Raw genomic sequence first — 14,205 nt, 5'->3', positions numbered from 1 at the left:
GTATTTTCTCAATTTTCTTTACTGTATTTCAAGAACAGCAGTACAGACCTGCGTTATCTTCACTCTTCCAAAACTCTTGTTGTTGCAATGACAGATCTTGTGGAGGCTCTTGCGGGTGCATTTTACCTTTGTGTGGCTACAGATGTTTGCTGAGTTTTTACGCTTTCAAAAACTTAAATGTTAAGTTTCTCGCTCACTTCTGACCCTGACTCAGAAATATCTGCCTCCACAAATGTTTTTTTTTAATACTTAAAAACTGAATGTATGTGGCAGTGTTTGACTGCAGCAATGTATAACCCACTGACTTGCAGTTCTAATCGACTCTTTTCTCTTTCTTCACTGTTCTTTGTTTCTCTGTCTTTTTTATTCAATTATAGAATCACCAAATTACAAAGAACATCCAAATGCAACTGTGTTACTGCACAATTTAATCTAGTTTTGGGGAACAATATGACACCAAAATAAAAGTGCTGACAAAACAACTATTTGTGTTAAATTCTAAAATGTAAGAGTTGATGTATTCTCTGAGAAATGTAAATGCATGAAGCATCTTTTAACTCTTCCTGAAAGGGTAGGGTGGTGGGCTCTCTGTGCTCATGTTAAGATGATTCGGCTGAGGACTCATGAGCAATCCAAAATATCAAAGACAAAAGTTTGACACAGCGTAAGCCATGTAACTTCTGGGAAAACAGTATTTGAGAGTTTGGTAAACTGTGTTTATATGTGTTTAGTTTCCCCTGGTTCTGTCTGATACAGGCTTTGACCTCGAAAAGGCTCAACAGGCTTACCCCGCAGCAGCATGCACGGAAATTTGCATGTACTTTTTCGACCATCACAATAGATTAATTGACCCAGATCCTAAAGATGCTGATTGCATTCTGGCCTAGCATCTACCTCACCATTGTGATTGACACAGCAACGGGACCAATGAGATAAATACGATGAGATGAAGATGGTCTCCTCTCCCTCTTGCTCCAGTACCACAGTGGCAAATGTTGCCTAAACCAAAGCATCTACACTTTTCCAGCTATGGATACGATGCGCGGAGGTCTCCCGCAGGTGATCATTTCTCTACGGATTATGTTCTTGGTGGTCTTCTCCCAATGCTGCTGCCTGGCTTTGCTGATGAGTACCTTTTCCTTTGCTCCATTCCATTGTCTAAGACCTTTTTGGCTTCCTCTTAGCTACATGGACTGTGTTTTTGTTTGGAGAATTCCTTTAATATTTGTATTACTGCTGAGCTGCTGTCTTCCTCGTCAGTGACTATGTCATAGCTGCGATACTGGTATTGATATTTGATAATCACATTTCTATGTTATCTTTATACTTCCTGAATTTTATGCTCATCTGCTTTATGTACAAGTCTGTTTGAATGGCATTTCGTTTTTTATCTTTACCAACCAAAATATACGTAAAACCAAGTTATTGAAACATAATCTTTCTGTCATTAATGGTTTAATACACTCAACAGTTGTGATATTGGGGAGGACCTTTTTGATCAGGTCAGTGTCATCTATCCTCAGGCTTCGGTTGGATAGACTGTCTTCTTCCACAACTAAGGTTTATGCACCAGGGATTTAAATAGCCTGCTGGATTTGGTGGGAGGCTGCTGTTCAGCCACCTTCTCCTAAAGCGGTTTTCCGCAGGGAGTGAGATGACGTGAAATGTTTCCATCCTGCAATGGGAGTTCCTGTGGTGATTTGGGTCTCTCTGTGAGTCATAGTACACTGTAGGAATATTTTTCTTTAAGGTGCTGTCTGTGAAGACAACCATGTCGCTGCTGCAAACTTTGGCAATGTGGATATCAATCTACTTTAGTTGTTTGCTCATCTGAAGGGACCACAAAGCCTGATTTGTGCCTTAAAACATCAGATAGTTTGACAGGTCTTGACTGTTGCAGCTTGATGCTGAGATCACTCTTGTGTCCTATGCTTGCTTACTCTGCTCTGTGTAATGTGCAGACTCCTTCAGATGTTCACAGCAGCTGTTCATTTGTCACAACAATGCGTTTGGAGACTTACTTATTGGTTATGTGAAAGCATTTCAGGTGCTTATGAGCTGATGAGATTGGATCCTCCATCCACACTCCATCATAAGGGTGGCAGCCTTAAATCTTTATGGAAAAATCTACATTTGTTCCTTTGTTTGTTTTTTGTAATGCCTGCATCATTTCTGGAACCTCCTTTTTTTGTGTGAGCAGAGGTCATGTCCATGGTGTTGTATTGGAGTGCAAACTATTGGCCTTGCTCCTTTAAGAACAAGTTATAGGTACATGACTGTTGAGAGTTATAATGAAGGTTATGAATAGTAACGCTAGTTCTAAAAGCACAGTCAGACCTCAGCACCTTGCTTCTTTTTGTGTTGCTGACTTTGTACATGCCTTTTAAGAAAACCTGACCACAGGTATAACTTGCAGCCAGACAGGATGGTGGGTATGTTCTGATTGGCCAAACAAGAACATGCACATTTCATTGTGGTGCTCCATAAGATGTGAGTGGGTAAACCTGTAGAGCCTGTCAGAGGGCTGAGCTTTCATGAGTAGGGTTAGAATGTGTAGTCTTACATATATGTAATATAGACATGAATCATTTCCATAAATAATTAAAGCATGGGGACCAAGAAAATAAACGACAATGTCATTAGCATTACCTAATATCCATAATATATTCTGAGAAATAAAAAGGAAATCTGAATTGTTGAAGCGGATGTTAAGTACCCAAACCGAAAAAGAGTAAATCCGGTAACTGAATATCGTTAGCAGGCAATTGTAGTATAATGGCTTAATGTTTACAGGTGATATAACTCATAAGAACAGATAATACATTTATAAAAATGTATCCATCTACCAAACCAGTAATATTACATTACAGTACCTCCCAGTGAAATACATACTGCAACTGTTTATGAGTACAATATAGTTAAATGATCTGAAAATATAGATAGTCTGTCTCTATGGGGTGGATGTTTGCTCTAGTTCTATAAACGCATGAAGCCGACAAAAATAATCTGTGCAAAGTAGTTCTCTTAGTGCAGTACATTTGCACTTTTCTTAGAGATAATTAAATGTGCAACTATAAAGTGGCTGTAAGAACTGCTGTTTCCTGAAGCCACACTGATATGACCAAACGGGAAACCAGGTGAACTGCTAGCACTGCACAATCCTGTACCAACCAATGCCAAAAACTGTGCAGCCTGCATACAAAAAAACCTAAAAACAATGTTTTTTGTCAGTTCACATAATTTCCACGCATGCACAGTAAGACTTTTGTCTGAGGCGGAGGAGACTAATAGGGCAAAATGTGTGTTGTCTCATTTGCACAATTCCATTCTACAAAAAAAAAAGAAAAAAACAATCAGATCAGATGATTTTTACGTTCTCAAAGAGAGGTATGTTCTTTAAAACCCACTTTAGAATAATGAGGAATCAACACATTTTCTTTTTTTCAGAGATGTGAAAGCTGGTTCAATGATGGCACCGAGCATTCTTTGGGGGACGAGCAGGTTGAAGCACTGCACTCACTTCCAGTCCTACGGTACCATACCACACAGTAAGCCATTCTCGACAGGTTTCCAAGAGCTTCTACATGTCCAGTGAGGGAACAGCAGTAGAACTTGCTGTTAAACATACTGTACGTGTAGTATAAAAGTCAGTCATCGGGCCACACTCGTGTATTATCTCCATTGAGTCTGCAATGCCTGGAGTGGGAGTGTGAGGGCGGCCATCACCAGCAGTAGGGAGGGTCCGCAGGAAAATGACTTGCCTGCGGCTGCTGCTGCGCGTACATCACTTCTGTCGACTCCGATCACAGGAGCCTCTGCTCCGACAAAAACAAACTCTGTTGTGCAGCCGTCAGAGCAGCCGCTGCCACTGCCAGAAGTACTGCCCTCATCACCTGCGGCAAACAAAGAAGATCACACAAATTGAAATTTACATGAAAATAATATCGTCACAAGCAGTCATTCGTTTGGTTCATGGCAAAGGGGAAGTGAGAAAGCCCTGGTTACAGCAGAAAGTGGCACTTCAAAACTCACCCACGGATCCTAGAGACATAGGTGGTGCTACAATTTGGTTATTGTAGTATGTTACGTTTTTTCATACGCTAAGTATCACCATCCAAATATACTTTGATACGTACACCAGTGAGTGAAAATATCACTGTCATTACGCTGAACAGCAAACTATTTGCAGCAGAGGTATCACTTCATGATTGTGTCTGTGGCTTTTATGTTCTTTTAATAATCTTTTGTGCTCTCTTAATAAATATATATTAAATACATATATGGATTGTGCCTTTAAGTTTGTAAAGTTGTATTGAGCTACTACTGTGTTTTAACAGACTAGATCTACTCTTTGAATACTAATTCACTTTAATTCTCCAAACACAATTCCAGGGATGTCTTATTCGGTTGAAATACATTCATCTTTTCTCACTGTGGGAGCCAGAGTAAAATCACTTTCCACCTGTTTAATGTGGACCAAAAGACGGTGAGAAAAGAGGGCTACAATATGATGGGATTTCAGATTTTCTCAAATGATTTATAAGCACTTCATTGCTAACCTGACCTGCCAGATGGTTTGTACCACAGAACCACTTTCGCAATATAGGTGGCAGATGATTGGATGAACCATTTGTCAATCAAACTCTTTCCGAAGTGAAGAGCAGCAAAAACATGTTTTCCATCGAGAAAAACCTTCAGTGTCGTTCTTTGCTTTTCTTTCAATGAAGAAATACTCAGCAGGTCTACGCTAACCTACCAGTAGCCGCCATTGTTATTTTGAACAAAGAAGCGCCTCTCTCTGTCGTCTCACACACACCTAAGCCAATAGCTCCTCACAGGATGCTGATTGGTCCGTACTCTGGCTTACCAGACATAAACAAATTACTTGAAGCCTGACAAGATGGAATTTCTCATCTCTTGCATGATCTTGTGAAAACGCAATAATCCAGCTGCTGTGCAAGGTAACTTAATTACTAATAACCCTAACAACCACTGCAAGTGTGTGACAAATGATGCATTTAATGAGAAGGGGGCGCAATGAGGCCGCATATGTTCGGGGCCCAGACTGTCAGTGACGATGGTGATTGAGTAAGGTTTTAGGGGAGAATGTATTAAAATGAACTGACTTCACTAGAAAGTTTCTTCTCATCCTGAGTGCCTGGTCTTTGCAGGTGACAGAGATATTAATCTATGCAAAACATCCTGTTGCAGCAGTACTGGGTTTTCTAGTGTCGAAGAAGACTACACTCCTAACAAACATGACGTTGTACTAAAGTCAGTGGCAGTCGTCATGCACACACATTTCATTTTGAAGCTCAGAGAATCTTCCATCTTGTCAGCTGAATGGGATCCATAATCAGGAGGAAAGAACGGTGACTGTCATGGCAGCATTGGAGATGTACATCTTCCTAAACATAGCCGTGGCTCTCCATCAACGTCTGTTTCACCGTACCTGCAGTGATTTATTCTCCCAATAATGTCAGACTTGCCTCAGTGCAACACTGATGCACCCTGTGGAGTTGTATGATGAGTTGCTACGTGAATGACACCTGGGATCTTATTTCAAAACAGTTTACAGTTTGTATTTCTGCGGGGGTTTTGTGTGTAAGAGAAACTTTTCTCTCTGTATTTTACTGTAAATTATTATTATCTCGTCTCCACCTGCACTTGCAAACACCTAAGGGATTGGAGAACTTACTTGAGTCCTGGAAGTAGATGTCATTTCCATTGTAAGCATTCTTTAGCTTGTTGGTCATGACACGTAGAGCCATGATCTGCTGTCGTATCAGTGTGTCAGGCCTGGTGATATCCACATCCACCTCTGGGTTGTTTACCTGGTTGGTTAGACCCTCCTTCACCACTTCAGGGAAATATCTGGACACAATCACACAGCATCAACTTGAATCACCTAAAATCTCCAAATACTGGAAGCACTTTTTAAATGGGCCTTTATGGGAATATTTTCTAGATGTATTTCAAAACGTCTGGTTGATAAAAACGTGTCTATTGATGCCATATTTATTTCATTTGCTTGTGTTTTATTTGTTTGCAGCATATGTGGTGTCAAAGCGGTGAGGATGTTGCTGTCATTTGCCAGTATCAGCCCCTTATATACTCGCTTGATACTCTAAATCTTACTCATCCAGTCACACGCTCACTACTTCCCAAACACATCTTGGACAGAGCAGCAGCCACAGAGCACAGAGCAGCAGCCACAGAGCAGCACATCACCAGCCTGTAGTGTGGTGTGAACTGCAGCTGAGACAGCGTGGATGCCATCAGATCACACACACCTCCACGCCTTTCACTCGCCTACCTACATACATTTGTTTGTTTGTTTTTGTGAGAACTTCTGAGCAGAGCTATCACCTTTTCCCTCTCATTTCAGATAAACCGGAAGCAGGAACTTCCAACATGGCCACTTGGCCAGGTCTGTGTGGAGACTGCAAACTCGCATACTCACAGTTGCGGGACGATTTTCACCGCCTGGAGTCTGAAGTCCGGAAAAGGGAACAGCTGATCGACGGATTCGTATCCGTAGCAGCGGCCCAGGCAAAGCATATCTCTATGCAATCTCAACTGGTCTCGGATACTGCGGACACTATTCCCTGGCTACCCGGCCCTGCGTACGGGGAGTGTAGTCGGTCCTCCGACCACGAGCTGAGAGGACCTGCTATATACCGACCCATAGCTCCACTCCGAAACCGCCCTCCTGGACGGAGGTGGTACGCCGCGGCCTCCTGAGAAAACCAGCTGGGGAGTTTCCGTTAACCACCTCCAACCATTTTGCAGTCCTGACGGAGAATACTCCCTCCCGGGCTTCCTCTACCATTCACCCCTACTCGCTGGCGCAGACGGAGGTAACGTAAACTCAACGGTTAGATGCAAGGCTTAGCGAGATAGAAGTACGGCTCCGCACCATGGAAGCTAAGACGCTAGTGACTGCGGGCGTAGCCGATGCGGCCCAAACAGACGTGGCTCCCGCTAACCGTCTCCCTGCAGCCCCCGAGCAGCCGGGGGGCCGGGTGACTGCTCCCGGGAGGCTTAAACCTGGGGCGAATTTTTACATCTAAACCTTCCACCTGTCTCTTAGACCCTATACCGACGCGGCTGCTTAAAGAAGTGCTACCATTAATTAGCACAACTTTATTAGATATCATCAACCTGTCTTTAGTAACAGGTCATGTACCACAGTCCTTTAAAGTAGCTGTGATTAAACCTCTTCTTAAGAAGCCCACTCTGGATCCAGAGGTGTTGTGCCAACGATAAACCGATCTCGAACCTTCCCTTCCTCTCAAAGATCCTTGAGAAAGCAGTTGCAAATCAGTTGTGTGACTTTCTGTGTAACAATAGTTTATTTGAGGATTTTCAGTCAGGATTTAGAAAGCATCATAGCACAGAGACAGCTCTGGTAAAAATAACTAATGACCTTCTAATCGCATCAGACAAAGGACTCGTCTCTGTTCTTGTCCTGTTAGACCTTAGTGCTGCGTTCGACACTATAGACCACTACATCCTGTTGCAGAGACTGGAACATTATATTGGCATCAAAGGAACCGCACTGAACTGGTTTGGATCCTATTTATCGGATCAATCTCAGTTTGTTTATGTAAATGATGAAGCCTCGATGAAGACCAACGTCAGTTATGGAGTTCCACAAGGTTCTGTGCTTGGACCAATCTTGTTCACCTTATATATGCTTCCTTTAGGCAATATTATTAGAAAACACTCTATAACCTTTCATTGTTATGCAGATGATACTCTATTATATATATCGATCAAACCAGATGAAACCAACCAGCTTGCTAAACTGCAAGCGTGTCTTAAGGACATAAAAACCTGGATGACCTGCAACTTCCTGATGTTAAACTCAGACAAAACTGAAGTTATTCTACTCGGCCCAGAACACCTCCGAAATCAGTTCTCTAATGATATAGTTTCTCTAGATGGCATTGCGCTGACATCCAGCAGCACCGTCAAGAATCTTGGAGTTACCTTTGATCAGGATTTGTCTTTCAACTCTCAGATAAAACTTATTTCTAGGACTGCCTTTTTTCACCTACGTAACATTTCAAAAATCAGGCACATCCTGTCTCAAAGCGATGCAGAGAAATTAGTTCATGCATTTGTTACCTCTAGACTAGATTACTGCAATTCCTTATTTTCAGGCTGCTCTAATAAGTCTCTTAAATCTCTCCAGTTGATCCAGAATGCTGCAGCTCGTGTACGAACAAGAACTAAGCGGAGAGATCATATTACTCCTGTATTAGCTTCTCTGCACTGGCTCCCTGTAAAATCTAGAATAGAATTTAAAATCCTTTTACTTACCTACAAAGCCCGAATTGGTCAGGCTCCATCATATCTTAAAGAGCTTATAGTACCATACTGCCCTACTAGAGAGCTGCGATCCAGTGATTCAGGGTTACTTGTGGTTCCTAGAGTCTTAAAAAGTAGGATGGGAGCCAGAGCCTTCAGTTATCAAGCTCCTCTTCTGTGGAACCAGCTTCCCGTTTCTGTCCGGGGGGCAGACACACTCACCACATTTAAGAGTAGGCTTAAGACTTTCCTCTTTGATAGTGCTTATAGTTAGGCTTGCCTTGGACCGGCCCATGGACAAACTGGTATAAGCAAAAACTACAGGGGGACTTCCTACACTGAGCATCTCTCTCCTCTTCTTCACCTCCGTCTGTATGCATTGATGTCCCATTAATGCTCATTACTAACTTTACTTCTTCCCCGGAGTATTTGTGCTTTCTCGCCTCACAGGATGACCGCAGTTTCATCTGGACACTGGTTCTTCAACCAGCCATGGCCCTGCTGACACCTACTACGATCTTCATGATTAACATTATTAATCGTATTACCGATACCATTAATGCACAGTACTGATTTTGTCTCTTCCCCGGAGTCCTTGTGCTTCCTCTCCTCAGAGGTTTCCATGGAGCATGGTTTCATCTGGACCCTGGTCCTTCGTCCTACCATGGCCCTGCTGACTCCAACTGCTAATATCACTTATTATTACTCACATTACTATTTCATACTACCAATACCATTAATGCACATTATTGACCTGCTTCTTCACCAGAGTCTCTGTGCTTTCTCGCCTCACAGGTTCCTGTGTATCCGGGTTTACCTGGACCAGGTGTTGCCTCCTGTCGTGGTTATGTCATACATTGAATGTGCTGTAATTACATTGACTGTGTTGTAATTCACTGTCTTGTTCTACACATGACATCATTGCACTTCTGTCCATCCTGGGAGAGGGATCCCTCCTCTATTGCTCTCCCACAGGTTTCTTCCTCTTTCCTCCCCGTTAAAGGGTTTTTTTGGGGAGTTTTTCCTGTTCCGATGTGAGGGTCCCGGGACAAGAGGATGTCAAATGTGTACATATTGTAAAGCCCTCTGAGGCTAATTTGTAATTTGTGATTTTGGGCTATACAAAAATAAATTGAATTGAATTGAATTATGCACCCATTGTGTCTTTCACTAACTGAAGTGTGTTTGACCAATACTTTGCATCCTATCGCCACAACATCACACACAGATAATCTGTCGAAATTGTGGAACTTGTGTGAATATCTTATGATCTTGGTGTAACAGGCTGAGAACTGAGTGAAGTAGACCAACTGAAATGAGATGGATTCATAAGAGCTACTCTTTTGAACGAAAACAACAACAAAACCATTTTAACTGAAGCGCAATAAAAACAAATGCACTGCATATGTATCATTTGATTCCATATGTTGATATGTCACCATTGAACCATCTTTTTCGTATTTAATTTGATACGTTCTATCCAAAGTCAAGTTTGCAAAGTCAATGTTTAAGTAACAGGAGAATCGGCTGAATTCATAACACACTGCTAACATGGTCTAACTTATACTGATGGTTTATCATCACTGGGCAATCAAATTACTGTCTAGATTTAGAGCGATGCCTACAAATGTCACTGGCTCAAACAAGATATCTAGCATGTCTTTTATTGCACCATCTGGTGATTTTGTCACTTGGAGAGGGCCAAAGTGATGGGGTGATACATTTTCTCTGCCACCGTCCCCGGTTCACTGTCAGAGAAAACAACTCACTGTCCAATCTACTGCATAGCTCGGCGACACTCTACACGCTGCAGTGGTGATAAGAGGTGTTTGAAACTCCACAGTCCTCTGAGTATTAGAGCCTCGGAGCTTATATGGAAGTTTTCCATATAAGCACTAACCATTGTACTTACACAGAGACTGTTAATCTGGGAACACAGTGTGGGTATTTTAATCCCTGGCAGGCAAAATGTGATAACTGTGGAGTGGGGTGACTTCGCTGCGGTTATAAAGAGTAACAGAAGTCCTCACCTGCCCTTCGTGTGGCTGTTCCAGCACTGATCCTCGTCAGACTCTGTGAGCTTCCCCTTGGCACAGATGTCATCTGGCAGGTTGGACCAGAACTTCTTGGACTCTTTCAATTTCTCTTTGATGTCAATCACCTGCCGTGGACCAAAGCAGAAATATAATATGTATTAGGGTTGATCATTTTGTATTTTAAAGGCTGAGAAGTCAGGATGAGAAGTGACACCGATTTACGCAGTTCTCAGAATTTAAAATTGATTCCACTACTTTCAGTTAAAACATAAAAGAGAGATCAAACAAACACAAATACAGCAGACTCCAACAGCTACATCTCTGTATAGGAGTGTGAAACATTGCAGTTCTAAACATTCATGTGGCAGCAAACGTGTATGTAAATTAGTTGCAGTACCCCTTCTGTTCCTTTATTCCATCAGGAGAGAAGTACTTTTGGGACTGCGATTCTTTTTCTTCCCATTTTGCTTCCTGTCCACTTCTATCCATATTGTGTTAATTGTTGATTCATACAAGACAGACTTGGGGTTTAGAATTTGATATTTGGCATGACCTGTCATGCTCATGCCATCAGCTGACTGATTCCATCTGGACTCAGCAAGAAGTTTGAGGGGGTGACCAGCAAACAGGCGAAAAAAACAAAAAACAAGAGGACTCATCGTGTACAGAAGCACATTGTGTCCCTTTTGTCGTTCCATTCTTTATGTATGAAGCTAGACCAGCAGCCTGTTAGCTTAGCTTAGCACAAATACTGGTAACAGGGGGAAACAGCTAGCCTGGCGCTGTCTCAATGAAACTAAATCCGCTGACCAGCACCTTTTAAAGCTACCTCATTTACACAATATATTGATTTAGTTGATCCCAAAAGAGAAAGTCGAGAAAACACAAGATGCTATTTTTACATCGGAGTTATAAGCTGCCCTGTTTGTTGGCTGCAGTGACTTTCTGGAATGTCAGTCATTCAGCATGGAAGATTAGTACAGCTAAATTAAAAAAAGCCTGAATGGAACTAAAAAGGCAGGTTTTGTTCATCTTAAAAACTCAAAACAAATAGAGAAACAAATTCCAAAGGTATTAAATCCTGCATCCATAAAACAAAGAGCCTTGTATTAGACAGCAAGTTGATGCATTCATGTTGTGTGTGTGTGTGTGTTTTGGTGTCTTTTAAAATATATTTTGGCAAGAAAGAACATTGCTGATGGGTCACAACCTTCTCTGTGAATTGCTATTGCTTTCAACAGGGTTGGAATTTTTTCTGTAAATTGTTTTGGAATTGAACCAATTTCAGCCGCTGAAATCTTCAAGGCTCTGAAAAGCTTAGACTGTTAAATATCTGTCTCATACAATTTATACCCGAATATTTCAAAAACAACATCTGATTTAATGCAAAGCCCAATGCCTCTATTCTTAATAGTAATATTACAGCCGAGTTGCCAAAGTACACAAACATATATTGATATATTTTACCTTAACTTTAGAGAATACTTCATCAAGTATTTGGATGAGATATCTACCGCAAATATGCCCTCATATGCATTGCAAACATATTTTCACCTCTTTAGGAGATTTAGTTATACAATGTAGTTAATTTCTGCATGATTTATATTAGAGTTTTTCAGTTAGTTAATTGCAATTAACCCTTTGCTAAACCATCCTTAGTTACCGTTGCACTACTGGCAATAATATAATTCTGGCACAGCACATTTACAGTAAACATTGACAGCGGTGGCCGATTTACCATTAAAATTCAAAGTAATTCTTGAAACAATGGGCCTTTGTTTTCACACAGAAGTAAACAGAAGCATTTCTACAACCATTGATTTTATCAGCTGAATAGACAATTATTTCAATAAGATGTTAGATTTGAGCTGTATGGTTTGTATACTAAATCCTATTTTAAATGGGCGATAGCCTACTGTCTCAGGAAACAAGTTCTGCTGGAGTTGTTGGAGCGTAAATCTCAATGAACAGGCTCTATACGGTATGTACAAATGTGTGTATGTATGTATGTATGTATGTATGTATGTATGTATGTATGTATGTATGTATGTATGTATGTATGTATGTATGTATGTATGTATGTATATAATAATATTAGAACCCACCAATTTTCATCTGACGATGAAATATAGCCTCTTGCCCCCAGAGGCTTATCTGTCGTCAGACTGCCCAAATGAGCTCAGAGTTTGTTGGAATGTAAACTTCCCAAAGCAAAAAGAAGAGCAGGACAGAGCCAATAAATTTACTCCAAACACGGTTATACACGGTTATAGCAGTGGATATGTCAGTTCTGAAAGTATCCTGGTACCCTTAAAAATAATGTAGTATCGAGTAGTAAAAAGCTCTTTGGCTTTGGGGAACAGGTAAATACTGCCGGTAGTAAGCTAGTTAATGCATGATAATGCAGTTAGATACCAAATATCACTCTTACGACACCCCAAACACATTACTTGGGATAAAATATAAAGCTATGACGAGTCAGGTGATGGGATTACCAATAGGGGGTTGTTATTGTGTTCTGTCAAAAAGAAAACAACTTAAAATGTACAGTGCTTCTTGGGTTCAGATCTTTAGTCAACATACATGTATCTATGGACGAGATACAATTTGTCAGTCCTGGGGGCACTCTGCATGCTGAAGCAGTGTGCTTTGTTGTGAAGGACGTGGAGCCGACTGCTCTGCTGTTTTAGGCTGGTGGAGAGACAGTTGAGAGAGATTGGAAGCTATCAGGTTCGTTCTACCATGCCTGAGCTAATAACCCAGTGAGCAGCAATATGTTTTATATCTTGGTGTAGCCTGTGTTTCATTCAATAACGCCTTTGCTGAATAGAGTAAACACCTCATACAGTATAAATGAACTCTGCTTTCTTGAGGGTGCTGGGAATTTGACAGGTTATATAACTACTTTCCCATTATGCTAAATATTTAACAGTCTGACACATCTACATGCACCAGCTGTTGTTCTGAAAACAATCCCTCACTGAGATTTAAAAATGAATTTAGTAAAGGTGGGAAATGGAGTGGTCAACCTTGTGGTTCATTTAGCACCACTCACCCCTTCCCCAATCCCGATCCCACCTACCTGGCAAACTGAGTGATTCATCTCTTTATACCCATTTCCTACACTCATTTATTGTGCTTCTTATAGTGAATTTGCTACATGTATTGGATATGGTATAATCCTATTGCATAATTATAATCCCATTGCTGCATATTATATTTCTACTAACTGCTACAACTTTCTGTTCATGTTTTGCCACTTTACCACCCACAGCTCCTACTGCACTCCCTGCTGTCTTACGATTACAAATCTTTCTCTAGAATTTCTCCTCCTGAGGTTTTTTCATGTATGTCATAAGGTTTTTTGTGCTTTAATAAAGAGTTTATGCTGGGTTGGGAACCGTTGCTCTTGTGGGTCTGGAAAGCCGAAACAAACAGTTTAGTCACCATTTTTCTGTCGCAGTTTTTCATGCATGTAGCTATAGCTAGCTAGGAAAATGATGTCAACATTTTAATACAGACTGCTAAACTGATTGGTTAACATGTTTCTCAAACCAGAGGAAACCAAGCCCCCAGGAAGAGCGCCAGCCTTGAAGCAAATTTTACATAGTTGCCAAATGGTGGAAGTACAATTTACAGGTCTGTCATGTGATGCCATTGAGCTCAGAAAGATGATTCTTTATAGACTCACATAAGGAAAAGGAACAATTTTTGTTGAGGTGAATCAACCTCCCAGTTTGAACACTTAAAAAGCCCTTATTTAAATGATTAGGTCCTAAAAGTTGCAAAATGCACAAGTAGAAATATCCAGAGTTATTTTCCTTCCCCCGTTCATGTGAATGAGCCCATGGCA

The 14,205-nt window shown here is 41.1% G+C and overlaps 1 protein-coding gene across 1 annotated transcript in view; it reads right to left on the bottom strand.

Annotated features, from left to right (window-relative positions):
• Positions 1–267: 267 nt before the first annotated feature.
• The window catches only part of LOC306796128 (glypican-6-like), a 126,980-nt gene continuing 113,042 nt past the window's right edge, over positions 268–14,205 (bottom strand). Inside the window, exons 9-11 of the mRNA XM_079294903.1 lie at positions 10,347–10,477; positions 5,699–5,874; positions 268–3,893 (exon numbers count right to left, since the gene is read on the bottom strand). Coding sequence (XP_079151029.1) covers positions 3,673–3,893; positions 5,699–5,874; positions 10,347–10,477 — 528 coding nt within the window. The 3' untranslated portion in view covers positions 268–3,672. The remainder of the gene's footprint in view (positions 3,894–5,698; positions 5,875–10,346; positions 10,478–14,205) is intronic.

Source organism: Melanostigma gelatinosum (assembly GCF_949748355.1).
Source record: "Melanostigma gelatinosum genome assembly, chromosome: 2".
Lineage (NCBI taxonomy): Eukaryota > Metazoa > Chordata > Actinopteri > Perciformes > Zoarcidae > Melanostigma > Melanostigma gelatinosum.
Note: the sequence above shows the minus strand (reverse complement) of the source record. Positions and strands in the feature narration are given on the sequence as shown.